The sequence below is a fragment of the Podarcis tiliguerta genome (genome assembly GCF_965153285.1).
Source record: "Podarcis tiliguerta genome assembly, chromosome: 17".
Lineage (NCBI taxonomy): Eukaryota > Metazoa > Chordata > Lepidosauria > Squamata > Lacertidae > Podarcis > Podarcis tiliguerta.
Window position 1 is genome coordinate 22635506 of NC_139550.1, and position 23053 is coordinate 22658558.

Sequence of the window (23053 nt, forward strand, 5' to 3'; positions counted from 1 at the left end):
CCCTGCTCCTGCCAACCTAGCAGCTCGAAAGCACGTCAAAGTGCAAGTAGATAAATAGGTACCGCTCTAGCGGGAAGGTAAACGGCGTTTCCGTGCACTGCTCTGGTTCTCCAGAAGCGGCTTAGTCATGCTGGCCACATGACCCGGAAGCTGTATGCCGGCTCCCTCGGCCAGTAAAACAAGATGAGCGCCGCAAGCCCAGAGTCAGTCATGACTGGACTTAACTGTCAGGGGTCCCTTTTACTATATACGTTGGAAGCTGTCCAGAGTGGCTGGGGCAACCCAGTTAGATGGGTGGGGTATTAATAATAATAATAATAATAATAATAATAATAATAATAATAATAAATTGTCTAGTCTAGGATGTCCCTACTGGAGAGTACAGAGTTATGCAAACCCCGAGCTGAAGAGATAACTAACTATATAACCTTTAGAAGACATCCAAAGGCAGGCCTGTATTGATAAGTTTTTAATGTTTTATTACGTTTTTATATATGTTGGAAGCCACCCAGAGTGGCTGGAGCAACCCAGTCAGGTGAATGGGGTATAAATAATAAAATTATTATTGTTGTTGTTGTTGTTGTTATGTACTGATGTTCTCACCCTGGGCCAGCAGGGGGTTACTGTAGATAGTTTTCACTCAGGTCCACGTCAGTTATTTTAGGCGGGAAACCCTGGGTTGTTGTTGCTACAATGTTGACAGCCGGCTCCTATAAAAGCAGGCCGGCTGAGCTGTTTGCTGTTCAGTCTGTCCAGCTTACAATAAAGAGCTGCTCTGGAGAAATCACTGTGTCGTCTGATATGTTCGCCCACAACTTAACAATTATTATTATTATTATTATTATTATTATTATTATTGACTAGTCTAGGACATCCCTATTTTCATTGGAGAAATGCTGGAGGCTATTAGCATGTTCTCTGCCACTGAGCTACGGCAAGCAAGTCTTGGCAAAAAAAGGAGACAGAGATAACAACCTTTGTACGAAGCACAAAAGACTTTTGTTGCACTACAGTGTTACCTTTGCTTTACCTTCTTTTTCACATTCCAGACCGTGCCAACCCACGTGGCAGATGCAGCCCTTAAAGCTGTCACACGTTCCCCGGTTGCTGCAGCCGTTGCACTTGACTTTGCAGTCGGGCCCATAAAAACCGGGCTTACAACCTGCAAGAACACACAGGCGGGATAAGAGTTAACTGTGTGGCATCAGATACAAGGATCGTTCTGGATTTCATGAATCAGGTGACTGTGTCAGCTTGTTAGAGTTATCTGCTTTGAGTATTTCTGTGTGTACTGGGGACGCGGGTGGCGCTGTGGTCTAAACCACTGAGCCTCTTGGATTTGCTGATCAGAAGATCGGTGGTTTGAATCCCCGCGATGGGTGAGCTCCCATTGCTCTGTCCCAGCTCCTGCCAACCTAGCAGTTTGAAAGCACACCAGTGCAAGTAGATAAATAGGTACTGTTGTGGCGGGAAGGTAAATGGTGTTACTGTGTCCTGTTGCGCCAGAAGCAGTTTAGTCCTGCTGGCCACATGACCCGGAAAGCTGTCTGTGGACAAATGCCGGCTCCCTTGGACTGAAAGCGAGATGAGCGCATTGGATCAAATCTATGCTTCCAGGTGCCATAAGCAAGCTGCAGAGATAGCGCAGGATAGTGTGCACCCTGGAAATGATCTCTTTCAGCTTCTGTGTTCTGGAAAAAGGTACAGGGTTATAAAGACTAGGACTAGCCGCCTGAGAAACAGTTTCTATTCAAATGCGATTTTGGTTTTAAACGCAGTGTAAGGTAGTGTCAGGGAACTGCCATCGGAGCTGGAGGTGGAGAGGAGGCTCCAGAGGGATGGTGGAGAGGATCCCAGCAGGGAGAGAGGTAGCCCATCCGCTGGGGAAGGAAATAAGCGTAACACCAGTGGAGAAGGGGGGCAGATGGGGGAATCAGAGAGGTGGCTCCAGGACTCCTCGCCGGAGACCAGCGGAGAGGGCACGAGTACTCCGCTGCCCACACCCTCCCTGCGCAGAAGACTTCCGCGCAGGGAGAGTAGGAGGAGACTGGGCGTCAAACAACTTCTATGCTGGAAGAGGTTCAAGAAACGCCCACTGACGGATTCTGCCAGCGACTGAGGCAGCCACGGAACTTGAGGCTGTCCAGACAAAAAGGGTTCAACCAGGCAACCTAGTCAAGAGTAAGGGCAACTTACGCACGAGCAACCCCTAGAACCATTACAGGTAGTCTCTATGGGAGTATATTGTATTTAATTATGGGGTATCAGAGTTTTTAGAGGGCTAACTGGGCTGAGATAGCTGGGACAGCAGGCTTGTTGGTTTCTGAATGTCTGACTAACAAACCTAGCAATCTGGCCCACAGTCTGTTTTTAAGTGACTTTTGTCCCTCCCACTGCCCCCCCCTCACAACACCTTCACACATCACCAGAGTAAAGCGTGTATATGATTTTACCTTCATCACACTGCAGTCCGTTCCATCCTGAGGCACATGAACAGCCGTATGGGTCAGGCAGGCAAAACATAAAAGATTTGCAACCTGACTTTTCTTTACAGGTCTCTTGGCAAGCCTTGCCAAATTTGTTTTCTCCACAAGCTGTAAATGGAGAAGAAAAGTGTCAGACCAATGAAGTATCCCTCTTATGACTCTGCAAGGTAAGTTATAAATCCCGCCCCCTTCTCTGGTCTTCCTGGTTTCTGATTTTCCCAGTCATTTTCGCCATCTCCGCAAAGCCCATCAGTTTGGTCTGCCATTCCTCTCTGGCGGGAACTTGGTCTTGCTTCCATCTCTGGGCTAACTGGCTTGTTTCTTCATAGCACATGGGGACCAGTTCAATACATTTTGGCGCCTGAAACGAACACCAAAATGGTGCCCGCTTCCCTCCCCAACCAGAGAAGAGAGGGCAAGTAGATATCTACATCAGGAACAAGGGTGGAACAAAGATCTACATCACAAACAAAGCAGGAATAAGGATCTACATTGGGTACAAAATGGCGGGAGGAGACTCAGATTTGTCAAGAGGCCACTGCAGAGCAGTCATGGTGGCCAATGAGGCAGCTGATCTGGCCTCCAAGGCATACGCCACAGCAGCAGGCAATGCATTCCTCAGAGGCTGGATCTGCTGCCCCGTGAACCCTGCCGCCTGAGGCACTTGCCTCACCTTGCCTCATGGGTGGGCCGGCCCTGACTGTGCACCACAGGTAGGAGAGGGGCAGATTCAACTGAGCAGCATGCACAGTTCACTGCTGCTTCACGGTAAGGACAGTTTACGGTTTACCATGACGCGCAAACTAGGCGAATGCATGAATGAAATGTGGAACTCAGTAATTTCCATAACAAACACTTTGTCAAGCAGAGGCATGACCAGGCGTAGGCAGACTCGGCCCTCCAGATGTTTTGGGGCTACAATTCCCATCATCCCTGACTAGTGGTCCTGTTAGCAAGGGATGATGGGAGTTGTAGGCCAAAAACATCTGGAGGGCCGAGTTTACCTATGCCTGGTCATGAACATTTGGAACGGCTGAAGGTTAACGTTCTACCTGTTGGAAAAAAATGTATTGTACAGTGGTACCTTGGTTCTCAAATGCCTTGGTACTCAAACAACTTGGAACCCAAACACTGCAAACCCGGAAGTAAGTGTTCCGGTTTGCAAACTTTTTTTGGAAGCAGAACGCGCTCCGTTTTGAGTGCCACACTTCCATTTTGAGTGTTACACTGAGGCCTGTTTGTTTTTGCTATTTATTTTGTGTTTCCGTTTTTGTGGCTCTTTTTGTTTTGTTTTCGTGACTGTGTGGAACCCAGTTCAGCTACTGATGGGTTGATTGTGTGGCTGCAGTACATTGCTTATTGCTTTCATTTTACGGATCAATGGTCTCGTATGGATAGTAAAATTCATGTTAAATTGCTGTTTAAGGGGTTGTTTTAAAAAAGTCTGGAACGGATTAATTCGTTTTGCCTAACTTTCTATGGGAAAGCACACCTTGGGTTTGGAACGCTTTGGCTTTGGAACAGACTTACGGAATGGATTAAGCTTGAGAACCAAGGTGCCACTGTACTTTTAAGAAAGGAAGATTTTATCTGCCGCATATGCTTTCATTTTTGAATGTTTCGACGTCTCTTACCCTTTTCGCACGTTTTCCCCATGAATCCAGGGGGGCAAATGCACTCCCCAGTATCTTCATGGCAGATGCCGTTGTTCTTGCACTCTGGACAGTGAGAGCTACAGTCGGGTCCCCATTTCTGAGATGCACACCCTTCGTGGAAAAGTATAAGAATCAGTGAGGGAAATAATACAGAGATCCTGAGCCAAATACAGCGCTCTGTGTGTGTTTGTGGTTTTTTTAACAGGTGTCTCATGTAAAAGCTTCTACAACAACTCCCAAGTATGAGCTGCTCTGTTACGTCCTCTGCTAGGAGTGCTTTTAAATGTGTTTTAAATTTATGGTGTTGATGTGTTCGGAGATCAACCCCATTGTGTTCTGCTGTTTGTTTTTAAATATTGATTAAGCATTCAGAAAGAACAGTTCCTTACATGTACGTTTCCTTCGGAACTGTTTACAGCTGTGCTCCCCCCCCAAACATGTGTGACTTTGGGTCTATTTAGTGGGGGGCGGGATGGCATACAAATTGAAAGAACACATGAGAGACAAAACCAGCAAGCATGGTTTTCCCCGCCCATTTAAACTTGGCCTTGTTGTATTCTAACTATCAGCTGTGCTTCCTCCGCTGCACGGTTTCGGTAAAAATGAAAAGAGAACTTTGACGTTTCAGCTTTTTTCTGCAAACCATCACTTGCTCCTTTGCCACGCAAGTTACAAAATTGGACCCACCTGTACCCTATTTCCCTCACCTGGCAGCGTACCAGTTCTACACCTCTCCAGCTCTCCATCTAAGAAAGATACATATAAAGATAAAGGTACCCCTGACCATTAGGTCCAGTCATGACCGACTCTGGGGTTGCGGTGCTCCTCTTGCTTTATTGGCCGAGGGAGCTGGCTTACAGCTTCCGGGTCATGTGGCCAGCATGACAAAGCCGCTTCTGGCGAACCAGAGCAGTGCACGGAAACGGCGTTTACCTTCCCGCCGGAGCGGTACCTATTTATCTACTTGCAACGGGAGCTCACCCCGTCGCAGGGATTCGAACTGCCAACCTTCTGATTGGCAAGTCCTAGGCTCTGTGGTTTAACCCACAGCGCCAACCTACTACCATTATTACAAAGGCTATAGCAGCAGCTGGTGAATCAGCTATGCTAGCTTTTATTCCCCCTTTCCCTTTAAATTCTGGGTTGTCGTTTCATCGTTTCTACCTTGCTGTGTTTTAACTAGTATTTAACCAAATCGCCCTGGGATTCGGATGAGACGAAGGGAAGTTTAAAAGTCAAATTAAATTAATAAACATATTAATTTAGCTCGTAGCTAAATGTCAGCCCCGTTAATTTCAGAGGGTCTGCTCTAAGCACAACTAAGTCCTGATCCAACTCTTTGTGTAATAATAATAATAATAATAATAATAATAATAATAATAATAATAATAATAATAATAAATTTATTATTTATACCTCGCTTATCTGGCTGGGTTTCCCCAGCCACTCTGGGCAGCTCCCAACGGAATAATAATAATAATAATAATAATAATAATAATAAAGCGATAAAACATCAAACATTAAAAACTTCCCTAAACAGGGTTGTTTTCAGATGTCTTCTAAAAGTCAGGTAGTTGTTTATTTCCTTGACATCTGATGGGAGGGCATTGCACAGGGCAGGCGCCAATACCAAGAAGGCCCTCTGTGTGCACAAGTCCAAGGCTTTCTGTCTATAGTTTTAACTTAAGAAGAAGCGGATCAAAACTTACTTCTTACTATCAGCCTAGTATAAGCTGAAGTGAAGTGGCTTCCTCCTATGTATCTGACAGAGTACACCGCTGAATCTTGAGTCTGGTCATTCTGCAAGAACACATTTAGCACTTCTGGGACTTCGTGCCTGAGGACAGAAGATATGAAAGAACCTGTAGTGGAGAGAAGAGCCCATAAAAACATAACTGACGAGAAGATTGACGGAAGAAAAGGACCTGCCAGGTTAAAGGAGAGGAGTGAGGACTCTCTGAAGGACTTCAGGGTGCCTCATACCTCAAACACGAGACTTCCCATAAGATAAACTTTTCAAGAGCACACATTCAACTAGCAACAATCAAGATATCAAGAGAGATAAGAAGCACATTTCAGACACTTCTTACACATGCCTATGATGTGTGAGGTGGGCACTCATAATTCATCATTTTCAGTTCACATGCTCCTTCCCCACACCTGATGACACCTAAAGAACCCTTAATAAGAGGCCACCTAGGAGTCTTCTCAGATCATAGACTGAACCCTGCGTCATATCAACACAGGTGCTCACGTGTTAACCATAAAAGCAGAAAAAAGGGACATAGATACCATTTTTATAGATAACTGCATCTTCTTCCTTAACAACCTTTCTGATGAAGGGAATGTCGACAGGTTCTCCGCGGTTTGTGGTAATGGTTAAAGCCACGGGAAGAAAGGTAGCTAAAATGAAAAAATAAGGGGGGGAGGAGGAAAGGTTTGAATGAAATGTGGATTAGCTCTAATAAACTTTACCTCTTTGCTAGTCCTTCAGAACAGAAGGTGGAAATGTGATATACTGGGGGAGCAATCTAAATGTGAAAAGATGGGACAACTCAATTCATAGCTTGCACTCTCTTTTGGAAACTCATATAAATCCTCCAGAAAGGGGCGGGGGCGGGGCGGAAGCATAACAACAATGAATACTTTGGCAATGGTCAGCAGAAAGGATAAACAAGTTTGTTGCAAATGATTCCACAAGCCAGAATTGCAGGGTTCATCCATGAAGGCTGTTTGGAGTTAGTTAGTTTTTTTAACAAACAAACAAAAAAAAATACTTTGGAATAAAACATGTTTCTTTTTTGGCTTCCTTGAGTCCCACCCACCAACCCAGCCACCCCAAAGCCCTAGTCCTTTTGTAGGTGTTGTTTAGTTTATCTGCAAACTCTTGGGTTCACAGTATTGTTGGACTGGAAAGGAATCCACCTTCTTTAATGGGCTCTGTTCCAACGTATTTTTAGCTCGTGGCCTATATTTGAGTTAATTCATTAGTTTACAAATGGCCTGGAACTCACTATTCAGAGAGGAACAATAACTGGGCTTTGGAGCAGAGGCCTATTTGCATCACATGTCGATTAGCATCTTGGCCAAGGATACAAAGGTTCCTTGAGGTATATACACAAGCACTTCCGCGCACAATGAAGTTTCGCTTGAGTTGGCTTTCCCAACCATTACTCCTCCCCTTGCCTTGAAGCAGTGGTCCCAAAACACCCCTGCTTGTTTCAGAAGCAGTTTCTTTGCTGCCTCCATATATTTCAAACACACCTGCTGTTATTGGAGGGACATGAATTGTTATCCACTCTGAGTAGCAGCTGTTCTCCGGGGTAATGGGCAAAAATGCCTTTTCCCATTACCACCAACTAGGGATGGGCACAGGTGTCAATTTCGGTCTCTCCCAGTTTTCCACTCTCCCAGTCTTAAGTCTACACGTTTCTTCATCCGTGTCAGATGGCAATGGTGGCTGCTCGCGAGCAACCAGTCAGGACTCCGACCTGTCTTTTACAGGTTTTATTTTGGTGCAAAGCTATTTACAGTGCAGAACCACAAGTTCATGTCTGCCTCAATCGCTAGCAGAATCCGGGAGTGGTCGTTTCTGGGTCCTCCCCCAACATAATAGCTTAGTCACCCCCAGCCTTTTCCTTCCTTCTTTGCGTTTTACACCTCTGCGCAAGGTGGGCGACAGAAGAGGGGTGCTTCCCACCTGGCTGGCTTGGCCAGGAGTGGTGCTGAGGCTCCCAGCAGCATCCTCTAGCCCTTTCCCCTCCTTTACCCCAGAGGTGTGGCTTTCCCCACCCTCAGACTGACAAGGTGCGGCGCTGGGGCTCCCACCAGCATCCTCTGGTCCCAGTGTGGTGTAGTGGTTGAGAGCGGTAGTCTCGTAATCTGGGGAACCGGGTTCGCGTCTCCGCTCCTCCACATGCAGCTGCTGGGTGACCTTGGGCCAATCACACTTCCTTGAAGTCTCTCAGCCCCACTCACCTCACAGAGTGTTTGTTGTGGGGGAGGAAGGGAAAGGAGAATGTTAGCCGCTTTGAGACTCCTTAAAGGGAGTGAAAGGCGGGATATCAAATCCAAACTCTTCTTCTTCTCTTCCTTCCCCACTGGAGGTGGGGCTTTCCCCACCACAGGAAGAGGAACTGCTTCGCAAGATTTTCGGAGGTTCTCTGTAACCCAACTGCTCCTCTGCTTCCCTTCCCTGTTCCGATGGCAGTCCCCTGACAATCAGTTTGTGATTTTCTTTTTTATTATCATATTTGCTCATCAACGAGCTGGAGGCAGATGTTTGGAACCATCGTGCGAGGAACCAGCAGAAGTATTCAGTGCTCCTCGCTACCAATGTGATCCAGCCTCTTGCAGAGCAGGATTACAAAGGGTGTGTGGATCTCCTTGTCCTTCAATCACGGGAGCACCCGACTAGGACTTTCCACACTTTGCAATCTTGGGATAAGCTGGCCTAGTTTTGGCTGACATGATGGGGCTAAATCAAATCAACGACATGTCGCTTCCAAAGTACAATTAATTTGCATATTTTTTTTGCTGAATGGCCAAGGGAAGGACATATAACACAGAAGACTCTACTGGGGAGAAAACAGATGTGTGACAAATGGCCCCTGGAACACATGGCAAAATGTCTTTTTCAGGCTAGAAGAGCGAGATCATTCTGAGGTTCTATTTTGGTCCTAAACATTAAGACATTCAGCTACACACACAATTCCTTGTCTGTTTCAAGAAAATTAACAAGGAAAGCTTTGTCTGCTCTGATAAAAAATCTGGAGGATGGGCTGGTGTCCTTTCGGGAAAAAATATATAATTAATGTAGTATGCAGTCCATGCCGAAACATGCACAAAACTTTCAAAGGAGCTCAGAAACAAAGCATTTCATAATACTCCAATAACTGAAAAGGGTTTCCAGCTCCTTAGTTTTGTCAAGGGTTCCAGGAAGTTTCAGAACTATTCTACTTCAAAACTTTTAATTTATCACAGACCTTTGATGAGCTTGTGTTGATCACGTCCATTTGCATAAGATTGCTAGCTCCCATAATTTAATGTCTAGGGATGACTCGGTCTAAAGATTTGTCTGGTCTTCCAATACTCAGGCTGTAATTCTTTGGACACTTACCTGGGAGTAAGGCCCATTTGACTCAATTGAACTAATTTCTGAGTAGAGGAGGACTGTGTATTATCCATCTGATTTGCTCCAGGAAGGTCCCACTTTTCCTTAGGATGCCCCTATTTTCAGTGGAGAAATGTTGGAGGGTACATCCTTCCCTGTCTCTCAGTCTCTCAGCTAAAAATTTAAAGTTCAAAGTCTCTGTTTCTCTGTTTTAAAGGAGAGCCTAGGTCTACACCTCTTTGTTCAGATTGTTAGATGGTCCAGCACTGTTTCTAACTGGGTCCAGCAAATCTGAATATGCAAATTCAGGGAAATAAGCTCGCAGGAATATGCAGGTGCCCCATATGGGGATCAAACCTGCAACCTTGGTGTTACCAGCACCATGATCTAACCAACTGAGCTATGGGCTCGCAGTCAAGGCTAGGCCTCTAGCCCTTTATAAAATGCACCATTCCCAGGCCAAAGCTAAACTGGTGCTCTTCAAAAGTACCACGAGAAGCACCTTATCCTATTTAGAATTAATATTTGCCCGTGGGTAACTACTGTTATCTATTTAGAGTCTATTTTCAAGCATGACACACCTTTTTTTGCAAATGCATAAGGTACCTGTTTGTTGCATCTTCATCGTATGTACCCTCATCGCTTTCTCTTTGAATTTTCCTTCACAGAAATACGCTCCAATGCTTTCGCCGGATTTTTCCCTTGGCCATACCACTTTCTTCGCTGCCCCTCTCGCCTCGTCTTCAGCCACGGCCAGGGGGTACGGGTGCTGGCCCATCAAGGCCTCATAGTCTCTCCCAATGGTGATCGAGTCCCGAGAACGCCATCTTGAGGTGATGCAGGTCAGCGATGTCTCTGAATCAGCCACGGTAGGGAGGGAATTGATCAGTATCAAGTCAAATGCTCCTTCCACATTACCTGGCAAAGAAAGGGGAAAGTTTGTTATTAAATTTCAAAGCACAATCCATTCTCTAACCAAGCTGCCAAACGGCTCCAGTTCTGGCGAAACTTTCTTGAGAACATCACAGGTACTTGCCAATCAGCACTGTGCACAGCCGGCTTCTGCTGCAATGTCTATGTTAATTGAGGTTGTTTCTGGAGAGATCCTACTCTGTGTCCAGTTCTGGGCACCAGAGTTCAAGAAGGACACTGACAAACTGGAACGTGTCCAGAGGAGGGCAACCAAAATGGTCAAAGGCCTGGAAACGATGCCTTATGAGGAACGGCTAGGGGAGCTGGGCATGTTTAGCCTGGAGAAGAGGAGGTTAAGGGGTGATATGATAGCCATGTTCAATTATATAAAAGGATGTCATATAGAGGAGGGAGAAAGGTTGTTTTCTGCTGCTCCAGAGAAGCAGACACGGAGCAATGGATCCAAACTACAAGAAAGAAGAGTCCACCTAAACATTAGGAAGAACTTCCTGACAGTAAGAGCTGTTCGACAGTGGAATTTGCTGCCAAGGGGTGTGGTGGAGTCTCCTTCTTTGGAGGTCTTTAAGCAGAGGCTTGACAACCATATGTCAGGAGTGCTCTGATGGTGTTTCCTGCTTAGCAGGGGGTTGGACTCGATGGCCCTTGTGGTCTCTTCCAACTCTATGATTCTATGATTCTATGATTCTACTCTGCCCCAGCAAGGTATGTCAAGTGTGCTTCCAGCTAATATGTGATTTTGAATGTGCTGGGTTGTAAAGCATGTGATTACTCTTTGGTTTCACCTTTATGTTTAGAGTCAGCTGCACTCTGCATATGCGCAGTGGAACCTCCATAGGCCTACTAAGTTTGGTCAAGTTTTCAAAGAGCTTCCTGAGTTATAGAAGTAATGTGCTAAGATGCAGAATATGAAGAAAGCCAGGGTTTCCCATGGGTTTTTAACATGTGCACTTTGGCTCTCTATCAAAGGGAGCGGGGCACATTTATGTATCAGCGTTTTTCCACTAGGGTAGGATGAAGCACATTGAAACACACTTATAGTGGCCACTCCCAATAAGATTGTCACAATCACACTCTTTGAACAGATAGCTATGCATTACCTAATGGACAAAGGAAGCCTTCGGAAAAGAACATGCATAGTCAATTAATATATTAATGCTTTCTACAGAAATGATCGCTGAAAGAAATGCCTCTCATCGTACGTTAATGGAAATACTTCTTTTATTGAAGTCATGTCTCTTAAAGTCTTATTTGCTGCTGGTTTATTCCTACTATTGACTAGCAATGGGGCAAATTCAGGATGGATTAGCAAATGAAAGGGGAAGATTCAATATATTTGCCCTTGTGGCATCTGAAAGGTAAAAGGTAAAACACCCCTGGATGGTTAAGTCCAGGCAAAGGTGACTGTGGGCTTGCGGGGCTCATCTCACTTTCAGGCCGAGGGAGCCAGCGTTTGTCCACAGACAGCTTTCTGGGTCATGTGGCCAGCAGAACTAAACCACTTCTGATGCAATGGGACACTGTGATGGAAACCAGAGCGCACAGAAACGCCGTTTACCTTCCCGCTGCAGTGGTACCTATTTATCTACTTGCACTGGTGTGCTTTCGAACTGCTAGGTTGGCAGAAGCTGGGACAGAGCCAAGGGAATGCTCACTCTGTCTCGGGGATTCAAACCGCCGACCTTCCAATCGGTTAGTCTGGCTGCTTCTGCTGCCGAGAGGGAGGTGTTCCAGCATGTGGCATTACCTCTCTTCTTCCCTGCCCTCAGATGAGTGGCAACGATTTGGGGAGCTCCCCGGCTCCTGCTGCAGCTGGGGAGTTCCTGTGTGCCACATTGCCAGCTGGCTTCCCCTGCCGCCCTGGCTCTCACCGAGCCTCTAAAATGAACCCTACAGTGTGCAAATGGTTCATTGCAAGCACAGTTAACACCTCGTTAATGTAACCATAGTCCACCCTCCAATAAAACATTTCCTTCCTTTCTTACAGGGTTAATGTGCCCTTCTGAATTGCATCCCAGGCAAAAAAACCTTCAAGAGTTGAAACTTTCCCAATCATTGTATAGTCATGCTGCAAAAAGCTAAAGCTGAAATACAGAGGTACCTCGGAAGTCGAACGGAATCTGTTCCGGAAGTCCCTTCGATTTCCGAAATGTTCAGAAACCAAGGCACGGCTTCCAAGTAGATGCAGGAAGCTCCTGCAGCCAATCGGAAGCTGTGGAAGCCACGTCAGATATTCGGTTTGCAAAGAAGGTTTGCAAACCGGTACAACTGTATATATTTGTGCACATGACACAGGTGTTTAGCAGGCAGCTGTTTTAAATATATTGACCCGAGAGCACTGAAGTGCATTGTGGGTATGTCTCCTGCTCCAGACTCCACACTCTTAAAAAGCTTGCAACTTTAAATGCTCTAATGCCTGTGGGAAAGTTACCATCACTTTGGGGGGCTTCCAAGACAGCATTCTTTCTTTAACACCTTGATTTCACTTCAGCCAGCTAGCAAGCTCAGACACGTCACTTGGCGTCCTACTCATTCATTTATCCCATATGTTTTGCGCATTGGGATTTTATCAGGAACGTGGAGCAAAATGACCTGAATTCAGAACAAACCCACAGGGAAAGCTAGGAGACAACTGTCTCCAAAATGCTGAAGCTCCTCTTGTGTCTCCTTCAAACAGACCTTTGATACCAGCTGTTCTTTCTGTCCTTTCACCTCTCTATGAAGACAACTTGCCGCTTGCGGAATAAGGACGTGAATGAAAGAGTCCAACCACCTCCATATCCTCCAACATTTCTCTGATGAATATAGGGACGTCCTAAGGAAAAGTGTGACATCCTGGGATCAAATCAGAAACCGGGGCGGCTTCTGTAAATCTGGGGCTGTTTCTGGAAAACAGGGACACTCGGAGGGTTTACACCTCAGCTTGATAATAATACTGGAATCACACTTGAGATCATGCCACAGCTACACATCTTACCTGATCAGACAATTTTATGAGGTAAAAGGTAAAGGTAAAAGACCCCTGGGCAGTTAAGTCCAGTCAAAGGTGACTATGGGGTTGTGGCGCTCATCTCATTTTCAGGCCGAGGGAGCTGGCGTTTGTCAACTAACAGCTTTCCGGGTCATGTGGCCAGCAGGACTAAACGACTTCTGGCGCAACGGGACACCGTGACGGAAACCAGAGCGCACGGAAACGCTGTTTACCTTCCTGCCACAGTGGTACCTATTTATCTACTTGCACTGGTGTGCTTTTGAACTGCTAGGTTGGCAGGAACTGGGACAGAGCAATGGGAGCTCACCCTGTCACAGGGATTCGAACCGCCAACCTTCCAATCAGCAAGCCCAAGAGGCTCAGTGGTTTAGACCACAGTGCCACCGGTGTCCCTTTTTATGAGGCACACACACACACACAATATACCTTGTCCTTGTAAATCCAGTTCACTGAATACCTAGATTCAAGGCCATTATCCAGTTTTAGTACTTTGACCTTGATCCTCTTGTCAGGGTTCCACGTTCCACACATATTGTGGTGCTATATGAAAACCACTTGCTTCTCCAAGTATAATTTGCCACTCTTACTGCCTTCCAGTTCCAGAACACACGAAGATGTCCCCCACCCAAAGAGATTGCTGACTCTGTTTCTGTCTTGGTACGTCCACATGTTCTGCTCACTTCCTAGGAAGTACTGTATTTGGGATTGGCAGAGCTGAGGCATTCGGTCACAGAAAACCTGCCGATTGATTCACACACCAGTTCACTATGTCGGCAAGTAATGCTGAAGACCAAATGAGAGAACCATGCCTATGCCCCTCTATTTGAATACGAGGGACAAACTGCCAATTCTTGGTCAAGCAGTATTCCCTATTTATAATGGAGAGCATTGCCCATAGTTCACCAGTTTGCCTCCAGTGTGAAAATAGCTTAAGCTCAGAAAATATCCCAGCCACAAAAAAAACAAAACATGTTTTGTGTGTGTGCACGCACGTGCAACTCACAAAATAAAATTATGGAACACAATCACGCTGCCTAAGAAACTGTTGACATGTTTTTGCAGAATAATCATTAAGTTTCCTTTCTAACTTCACATTTCCTCCCTATCAGCTTCGTATGGAAGGTGGAACAGATTACCACTTTCCAAGAGAGATAACAGACAGGGCTTTTAAATTATTATTTTCCCCCGTTGAAACAGTCCCCTATTTAGCTCGCCTCTTGTGTAGCCTCTTGATTTTGCTAAGTGGAGCAAAGTTGCAAACAGCATTTCCTTTTGCTCTTAGTTCCTTTTGCCCTGATATATTTTTCCTCTTTTGGTTTTGCTTTCTAGGCTTTTAGGTACTTTTGTGTGGTGCTGTAGAATTGTTACTGGAAATCGACATGGCTACGTTTGAGAATGATTGTTATGCATTACTTTATCTAAAAGTGACTGGCCTGAGTCTCATGTGTGTCACTGAGAGGGGAGGGTTTCGGTTACTTTTTGAAGTATCAGTTCATATTCAGGTAAATGTTGTTGCACTACAAATCCCATCATTCCCGACCACAGGCCATGCTGGCTGGGATTGATGGGACATGTAGTCCAACATATGGAGGGGCACAGGTCCCCTTCCCTTATTTTCATGGATAAAATTGTTTGAACTTTGGCATGATACTCCCAATCTGGGCATGCATATAAAATCAAAGCAAGACAATAATTCACATTAACTTTTCCATGTAAAATACACGTGAATTGTTGTGTAGGGAGGCCTCCCAGGCATTTTTGCTGTAGCACCACAATTAAGGCACTGGAAGGCCACAAAACTGAGTAACTAGTGAGATTCAGAACAAAACTCCCTGGTCCTGAATGGGGCAACTGTGCCCCTGAAGGACCAGGTGTGCAGCCTGGGAGTCATTTTGGAGTCACAGCTGTCCATGGAGGCACAGGTCCATTTTGTGTCCAGGGCAGCTGTCTACCCAGGAGCTCCATCTGGTACGCAGGATGAGACCTACCTGCCCGCGGACTCTCTTGCCAGAGGTGTGCATACTCTGGTTATCTCCCGCTTGGACTATTGCAATGTGCTCTACGTGGGGCTACCTTTGAAGGTGACCCGGAAAGTTCCGAAATGCGGCAGTTCCGAAATCCGGCAGTTAGACTGGTGACTGGGAGCAGCCGCCGAGACCACATAACACCGGTCCCAAAGGACCTACACTGGCTCCCAGTACGTTTCTGAGCATAATTCAAAGTGTTGGTGCTGACCTTTAAACAGCCTCGGTCCTGTATATCTGAAGGAGCATCTCCACCCCCATCATTCTGCCCGAGCGCTGAGGGCCTTCTGGTGGTTCCCTCACTGCGAGAAGCCAAGTTACAGGGAACCAGGCAGAGGGCCTTCTCGGTAGTGGCACCCGCCCTGTAGAACGCCCTCCCACAAGATGTCAAAGAACTAAACAACTACATTACATTTAGAAGACATCTGAAGGCAGCCCTGTTTAGGGAAGTTTTTAATGACTGATGATTTAATGTATTTTAAATCTTCTGTTGGAAGCTGCCCAGAGTGGCTGGGGAAACCCAGCCAGATGAGCGGGGTAGAAACAACAACAACAACAAACAACAACAACTTGAAAAGAAACTCTTGCATGGGCTGGTTGAGAACCCCCTCAACAGTATCCCCCCAACAGATACAGTTGTCTGAGGCAATCTGAAAAACGTATTCTTCTGCCACTTTGTCAATATCTAGATAATATAGCCAATCCATGATCCAGAAAATTGGAGTATTATTCTTCTCATATGGTTGCTGTGCACTGAAGAGACAAATCAGGCCTTCTTTTCACCTGGAACTCACCTGAACATATTTCCGTCACCTCTCAGGTGGGCACCATTGCCATTATAAGCGAACAAGGAAGGTGATCGTAGTGAGTTTTGCCCAGTGGCATTGTGGGCACCTACCATGCGTCCGGGGGTGCGTGTATCCGGGTGGCAAGGCTCAGAGTGTAGAGGGTGAATGGAGCCCGTGCCCAGCCCATGCTGCCACCGGCCCACCACCACCAAGTGGGGCCGCGCTGTGCCCCTTCTCGCCCACAGCCCTTGGTGAGCATAACTCACATGCACCCAAAGGACACACTCATGCTGCCTTGTGATGCTGAGAGGCTGTGGGAGGAGGGAGGGCACATGCTTGTCGCATCCTCCTCAGCCAGCCCTGCGGCATTGCAAAGTGGCGTGGGACTGGCAGGGCAGCAAAGTGTAAAATATGCCCCCACAAAGGTACCCCTGGCCACTGCCCCGCTGGACTTCCCCAGGCGACGCCACTGGTTCTGGCACCTCTTTTTCTAGAAAAATAGCACTGAGCTGAATCAACCTATACCTTCAGTGGTGTTGTCAGGAGGTAAAAAGGTAAAGGAAAATGACCTCTGGACAGTTAAGACCAGTCAAAGGTTTGGTTTTTGTAATGTATCACCACTTAGGGTAACGATCAAGGTTTTAAGTAAGTTACAAGCAAAACCAATTTCGATACAGGAATGTTTAGGGGAGGGGAATAATCATTTCCCATTTTGCGAGTCCCGTGTTAACAGTTTTGTGTGACACCTTTAAGATTAAACAGTTTGAAACGGGAAACACCCGTCAAACTGTATTTGAAAGGGGTAAAGGTAAAGGTACCCCTGACTGTTAGGTCCAGTCGCGGATGACTCTGGAGTTGCACACTCATCTCTCTCTATAGGCCGAGGGAGCCGGCGTTTGTCCACAGACAGCTTTCTGGGTCATGTGGCCAGCATGACTAAACCGCTTCTGGCGCAACGGGACACTGTGACGGAAACCAGAGTGCATGGAAACGCTGTTTACCTTCCCGCTGCAGGGGTACCTATTTATCTACTTGCCCTGGCATGCTTTCAGACTGCTAGGTTGGCAGGAGCTGGGACAGAGCAACAGGAGTTCACCCCGTCGCGGGGATTCGAACCGCCGACCTTCTGATTGGGAAGCCCAAGAGGCTCAGTGGTTGAGAACACAGCACCACCCGCGTCCCTCAGGAGGATAGGGCTATGGACAATATGTCCTGGGCTCCACCCAACAGAATATGCAGGGTGGTCTCCCAAATACAGTAGGGTTAGCTTACCACATTTTGAAGCATGCAAGACAATACACATTGCTACCTACCCAAGGGAGGAGATGTCAAGCCACTGTCAAAAACTGCGTATCATGCATCGAAAGAACGCATGAGGGGGCTTGAGGAACCACGTAGGCTAGCGGTGCCCCCCCATCATGCATTTGGAGGGTGTGTGCATAATTTCACACACAGATTCCCTTTGGGTGTTAGCCATATGTGTGGGCTGCCGTCAGGGGGCTTTCTCATTGTGCCTGGTGAGAAAAGGCCTAGGGTCATGCAGCTCTGTGACCCCCGCCCTCATGCATTCGTTAAATTTACTAACGTCTTGTTTGAACCCCCCTACCCATGGGGCTGTGGTGCTTGTGTGACCCTGACTCAAAATTAAGAAAGAATTGCTTTGTGCAATAGCCTTGTGACATGTGGAGATTTCAAATAACATATTTAACGTTTTCTGTGGAGGGAAAACGTTGCATACTATTTTTAAAAAATGGCATACAGTGGTACCTCAGGTTAAGTACTTAATTCGTTCCGGAGGTCTGTATTTAACCTGAAACTGTTCTTAACCTGAAGCACCACTTTAGCTAATGGGGCCTCCCGCTGTTGCCGCACCGCCAGAGCACGATTTCTGTTCTCATCTTGAAGCAAAGTTCTTAACCCAAGGTACTATTTCTGGGTTAGCGGAGTCTGTAACCTGAAGTGTTTGTAACCTGAAGTGTATGTAACCTGAGGTACCACTGTACCGTTATAAAATATGGATATGCAATATGAATATATTGTGCAAAGGTGTCTGAGTCATAGTTTGCCCAGTCTGTTTGCCGGGACTGCTGTTGTTTTGTCTAAGGCTACAATGCTATACGCATTTACTAGGAAGTAAGTCTCGGTGAACACAGTGGTGTATACTGTACTTCTCTGTAAGCTGGTTTAAGATCAGGCTGAACGATAAGCTGCCTTGTTGTGTTAATTGTGCGAGGGAGCTGACATGCAATGCACCATGGGCCCCCTCCCCCTGGTGTTGCGTGGCTTTCCTGCCCCCAACCGCTGTGTGTTGAGTGTGGACAACTGAGCAGGGGAACTCTGTTAATACAGACCTTTCTGTACATGAAATATTCAGTGGAAGCTAGAGCACCGATGGTGCAAGACTTATATAAAAGCCTATGCACGAAGAGCTTGCACGTACAGAGGTCCATATATCCAATTCATGGGGCATGACTGCCCACTGGAGCCTCTTGGGCTTGCTGATCAGAAGGTCGGCAGTTCAAATCCACACAACAGAGTGAGCTCCCATTGCTCTGTCCCAGCTCCTGTCAACCTAGCAGTTCGAAAGCACACCAGTGCAAGTAGATAAGTAGGTACCACTGCAGCGGGAAGGTAAACAGCGTTTCCATGAGCTCCGGTTTCCATAATGGTGTCCCTTTGCGCCAGAAGCAGTTTAGTCATGCCAGCCACATGACCCGGAAAGCTGTCTGTGGAGAAAAGCCAGCTCCCTCGGCCTGAAAGCGAGATGAATGTCGCAACCCCATCGTCGCCTTTGACTGGACTTAACTGCCCAGGGGTCTTTTACCTTTACCTTTTGCCTTCACATAATTCATTTATGAAGATGGATAAAGTGTAACTGTGTTTGCTTAGTGACAACTACTGGTTCCTTGCCTTCCTAATTCTCCCACCACTATCAAATATAGGAAGCAAATGTTGTTGAAATGTAAGAGGGAGTTGAGGCTGGCAGAAGGCGGTCTCTGAGGCAGCCCCTAATCTGTGGAATTTCTTTTTTCACAGAGCTGTGCCTGGTAATCTCATTGCATAGTTTTTGTCATATGCTGAATACCCACCTCTTTCACTTAGCCTGGGACACCCAAGAAAGGTATTTTTAAGCCATGGTCTCTTCTTCTGATTGTTATTTGTGTGTGTGTACATTTTAAAACTGATTTTAAAATGTATATTTATATTGTTGAAACCTTCCCTGGAACCTCATGGGACTTTATGGCAGGGTTAGAAACTCAGATATATAAGCTAGGCGCCAAATGGCTCCTTAAACCAGGGTTAGGGTTGTCAAAATGGAATGTCTTGTTGCCATTTTGAGGCCGGACGGCTCGAAAGTTGTATTTCTCAATACAGTGGTATACCTCAGGTTAAGTCCTTAATTCGCTCTGGAGGTCCATTCTTAACCTGAAACTGTTCTTAACCTGAGGTACTACTATAGCTAATGGGGCCTCCTGCTGCTGTTGCGCCGCCGGAGCACGATTTCTGTTCTCATCCTGAAGCAAAGTTCTTAACCTGAAGCACTATTTCTGGGTTAGCGGAGTCTGTAACCTGAAGCGTATGTAACCCGAGGTACCACTGTATGACTTTTTGGCTCGTAAAATTCATTCGGATTGTGCCAATAAAATATAACGGATAGAATTCGGCAGGATGTGTTGCTGGTACAGTCAAACCTTGGTTGCCGAACCCCTCTGTTTTGGTACGTTTCGGCTCCTGAACGCAGAAAACCTGGAAGTAAATGCTCCGGTTTTCGAACGTTTTTGGAAGCCGAACGTCTGACGCAGCTTCCGCTTGAGTGCAGAAGGTTCTTGCAACCAATCGGAAGCCACGTCTCCATTGTCGAACATTTCAGAAGCCAAACGGTCTTCCAGAACGGATTACGTTCGGCAACCGAGATTTGACTGTGTGTGGAAATAGTCCAGATCCTAGGATCCCCAGGCATGCGACTCCAGATGGTGGAGACATCAGGCACTATCCTGGCACCCAGGTATCTTCACTTGGTTGCAGGTGGTCGAGCACCAGGTGCAAAATGCACCTGGCGCCTGGCTAATTTCGAACGCAGCTTTATGGTGAAAGGCAGATAAGAAATCCTAGTAATAATAATATTGCTACATGTCGGGGCAAACGGAGTTTAAACCACAATGCGGGTGGCGCTGTGGGTTAAACCACAGAGCCTAGGGCTTGCCGATCACAAGGTCGGCGGTTCGAATCCCCGCGACGGGGTGAGCTCCCGTTGCTCAGTCCCAGCTCCTGCCAACCTAGCAGTTCGACAGCATCTCAAAGTGCAAGTAGATTAATTGGTACCACTCTGGCGGGAAGGTAAACGGCGTTTCTGTGCATTGCTCTGGTTTGCCAGAAGCGGCTTAGTCATGCTGGCCACATGACCCGGAAGCTGTACGCCGGCTCCCTCAGCCAATAAAGCGAGATGAGCGCCGCAACCCCAGAGTCTGTCATGACTGGACCTAATAGTCAGGAGTCCCTTTACCCTTTACCTATGCTGGTAGATTTTGCATTCTGTTGCTTTCACATAATGGCTTCACTCGGCATTTGAGGGCATTTTTGTTTATCGGAGTTACACCTATGTCGGAATGGGGAATACATTCCTTCCTTTATTGCCTACAGCAGCAGTTTTTTTGGCAGATCTATGGGGTTACACAAGGAAAGGGAGGGAAAGCAATTTCTTTGGCAGCCGTGCTCGGAGGCCTTGTCCCCACCTTGGAACAAGGGTGGAGTTGATTTTCGCCTTCTGGGCAGTGGCAACACCCGCAAGAGACCTCCTCCCTTCTTTCCTTCCCCACCACCACTTGGGGGCAAGGTTAAGCGACTTTTAAAAGCTCTGCCATTGACTCTCCTGCCTCTCCTGCTCAGGGGGAATGTCAATACTGTTTTCCTGGACTCCGCCTGTTGTATCTAAAGGAAGGCGTATTTGCATTGTCTTCCACGGCTCGCCCCAGGAAACATGATATCACACTTGAACAAAAGCGGGAAAGCTGACAGATCTATTGAGATGGGTGTGGCTACATAACACACCTAAAGCAGCTGAGCCCTGTGGATAGGCGGGTTTTCAGCGTTAGGGCTTCTCCTTTCCTTCATTCCTCTCCCATTCCCACCTATGCTTATGTAATTTTAAGGGCTAAATGTTGAGGTTTCAAGGACAGAGCCAATGGGACAATTACCAAAAAGAGTATCTTCAGGGCAGCTGCTCATCATACAAGAGAAAAGATTCTCACCGGGGGAGCAGAAGGGGTACAGTAGCTGTTGCTGTTTTATATAAAGAGCTGCAGGTGTGCTAACTTCACTTAAAAAAACTAAATAAAGCTCCATTTATTCCAAAGAGGACCGCGTGGGGAAAATGGGGTGTGTCCTCCCCCCTGCTTTAATCACCACACTACCCCTGGATAGTACCTTAGGCTGAGAGAAAGACACAGAGATTGGCCAAGGTCACACAATGAACCTCATGGGTGCTGATCAGGATTCAAACCCAGCTCTCCGTGGTGGAAGTTTACCATTTGTCCAATACCCCACATGGAGTCTCAAAAAGTGCATTTCCTTTCTCCAAAACTGACTTCTGTTCAGACATATGGGCTTTCTGTATGCTGGCAGCTGGCCTTCTATAACGTTTTAACATACAACCTAACACGACACAAAGCATCCTACGATCTCTGCTTTCTCGTCTGTTCAATAGCAACTTTTTAGCCTGAATAAATTTGAGGCCTCACTAGATGCAGGGTCTCCTAACTCATTTGTGAACCACCAAGCAAGCTGCAAGCTAAGAGCCGAGCGTATTTAAACCTGTTGATTTTTAAAGGGCTGAAATTCATCTCATTTTCTCTTGGATTGTACCCATTGTACAGATATTTACACAAAGACCATACTTGTGGAACCACTGTGTATTCAGACAGGTATGAAGGTTAGCATTTGTTACGGACTCTTTTGCCGTGTTTTCTCTTCAAGTGCTTGACGCTCAATGAAGCTAATGTGGGGATGATGTTCTAGTACTCTAAAGCCTTTGCCCACCTGGTGCCAGGTGACAAATTCCACCATTCCTGACCACTGGAGTCCAACGAAATCTAGAGGGCGCCAAGTTAGAGAAGGGCTGTTCTAGTAGTTCATCAGATACAGATTTTGTTGCTCCCAGAAGAACTGAATAGAAAGTTTTTGGAGGTGAACTCTAGACTCCTTTTTTTTGTTATTTATAGCATGTTTTTGGTTATTTATAGCATGTTTTACAACCTAGTTTTCAAATTTCCTGAACCAACGCACAAGTATTCTTTTTAACAGAGGGGACTAGATCATACTAGAAATATCATAAACACGGCAATGATTTGGGCATCAACCCTCCAGAGTAAAATGGTTAGCAATAAGTGATGGCGTGTGGAAAAAAACTGCTCCCTCCCCTTCTTATTTCCCCTCACAAGCATACTGTGCAATGGGCTCCTCTTATCCCTATTGTACGGATGGACCAGTGAGGTAAGTAAAAACGTATTGGATAAACTCATTCAGTGAATCCATGGCTATGGATGATTTGAACCCAGACCACCCGAGTCAACATGCTAGTTATCACAAGTTTCGCTCTACTTTTCTTATTCCACTTGCCTTGCTTTGCAAAGTTTTTCTTACAGTGCATCCCTTTAAAAAGCCGCATTGAATTCAATGGGACTTACTCCTAAGTGAGTATAAAATTGGTCCCATCTCGAGTTTGTTTAGGATTACAGCCTTAATGTTGCTGTGTAGAAAGACTGCCTGGAGATAAAGGAAGTGAGCAATACTTGTGATAAACAGAGAAAAGGTAAAAGGAAAAGGAACAAGCTACATTTTCTCATTTTAAGTATCACTATCATCTTTGACTGAAGTAGCAAAACATCTCCAGGCATTAAAAGCTTGCGTTTAATTGCCAAGCACTAATTATAATAAATGCCACACTTTGCAGTCCTCACAAATCTATGGATGCTAACTCTGCCATTAAGCAGTGATTTAAATCCGTTTGTAATGTAAGCACTCACATTAAATGCATCTATCACAACAATGTTTCACCCCATTAGTGCC

General features: G+C 46.2%; 1 protein-coding gene across 1 annotated transcript in view; it reads right to left on the reverse strand.

Moving 5' to 3' along the window:
- Positions 1–23053, reverse strand: part of TEK (TEK receptor tyrosine kinase) — a 51321-nt gene that overhangs the window by 27339 nt on the left and 929 nt on the right. The window contains exons 2-7 of the mRNA XM_083419540.1: positions 9861–10172; positions 6434–6544; positions 5851–6003; positions 4121–4252; positions 2454–2594; positions 1031–1162 (exon numbers count right to left, since the gene is read on the reverse strand). Coding sequence (XP_083275666.1) covers positions 1031–1162; positions 2454–2594; positions 4121–4252; positions 5851–6003; positions 6434–6544; positions 9861–10172 — 981 coding nt within the window. The remainder of the gene's footprint in view (positions 1–1030; positions 1163–2453; positions 2595–4120; positions 4253–5850; positions 6004–6433; positions 6545–9860; positions 10173–23053) is intronic.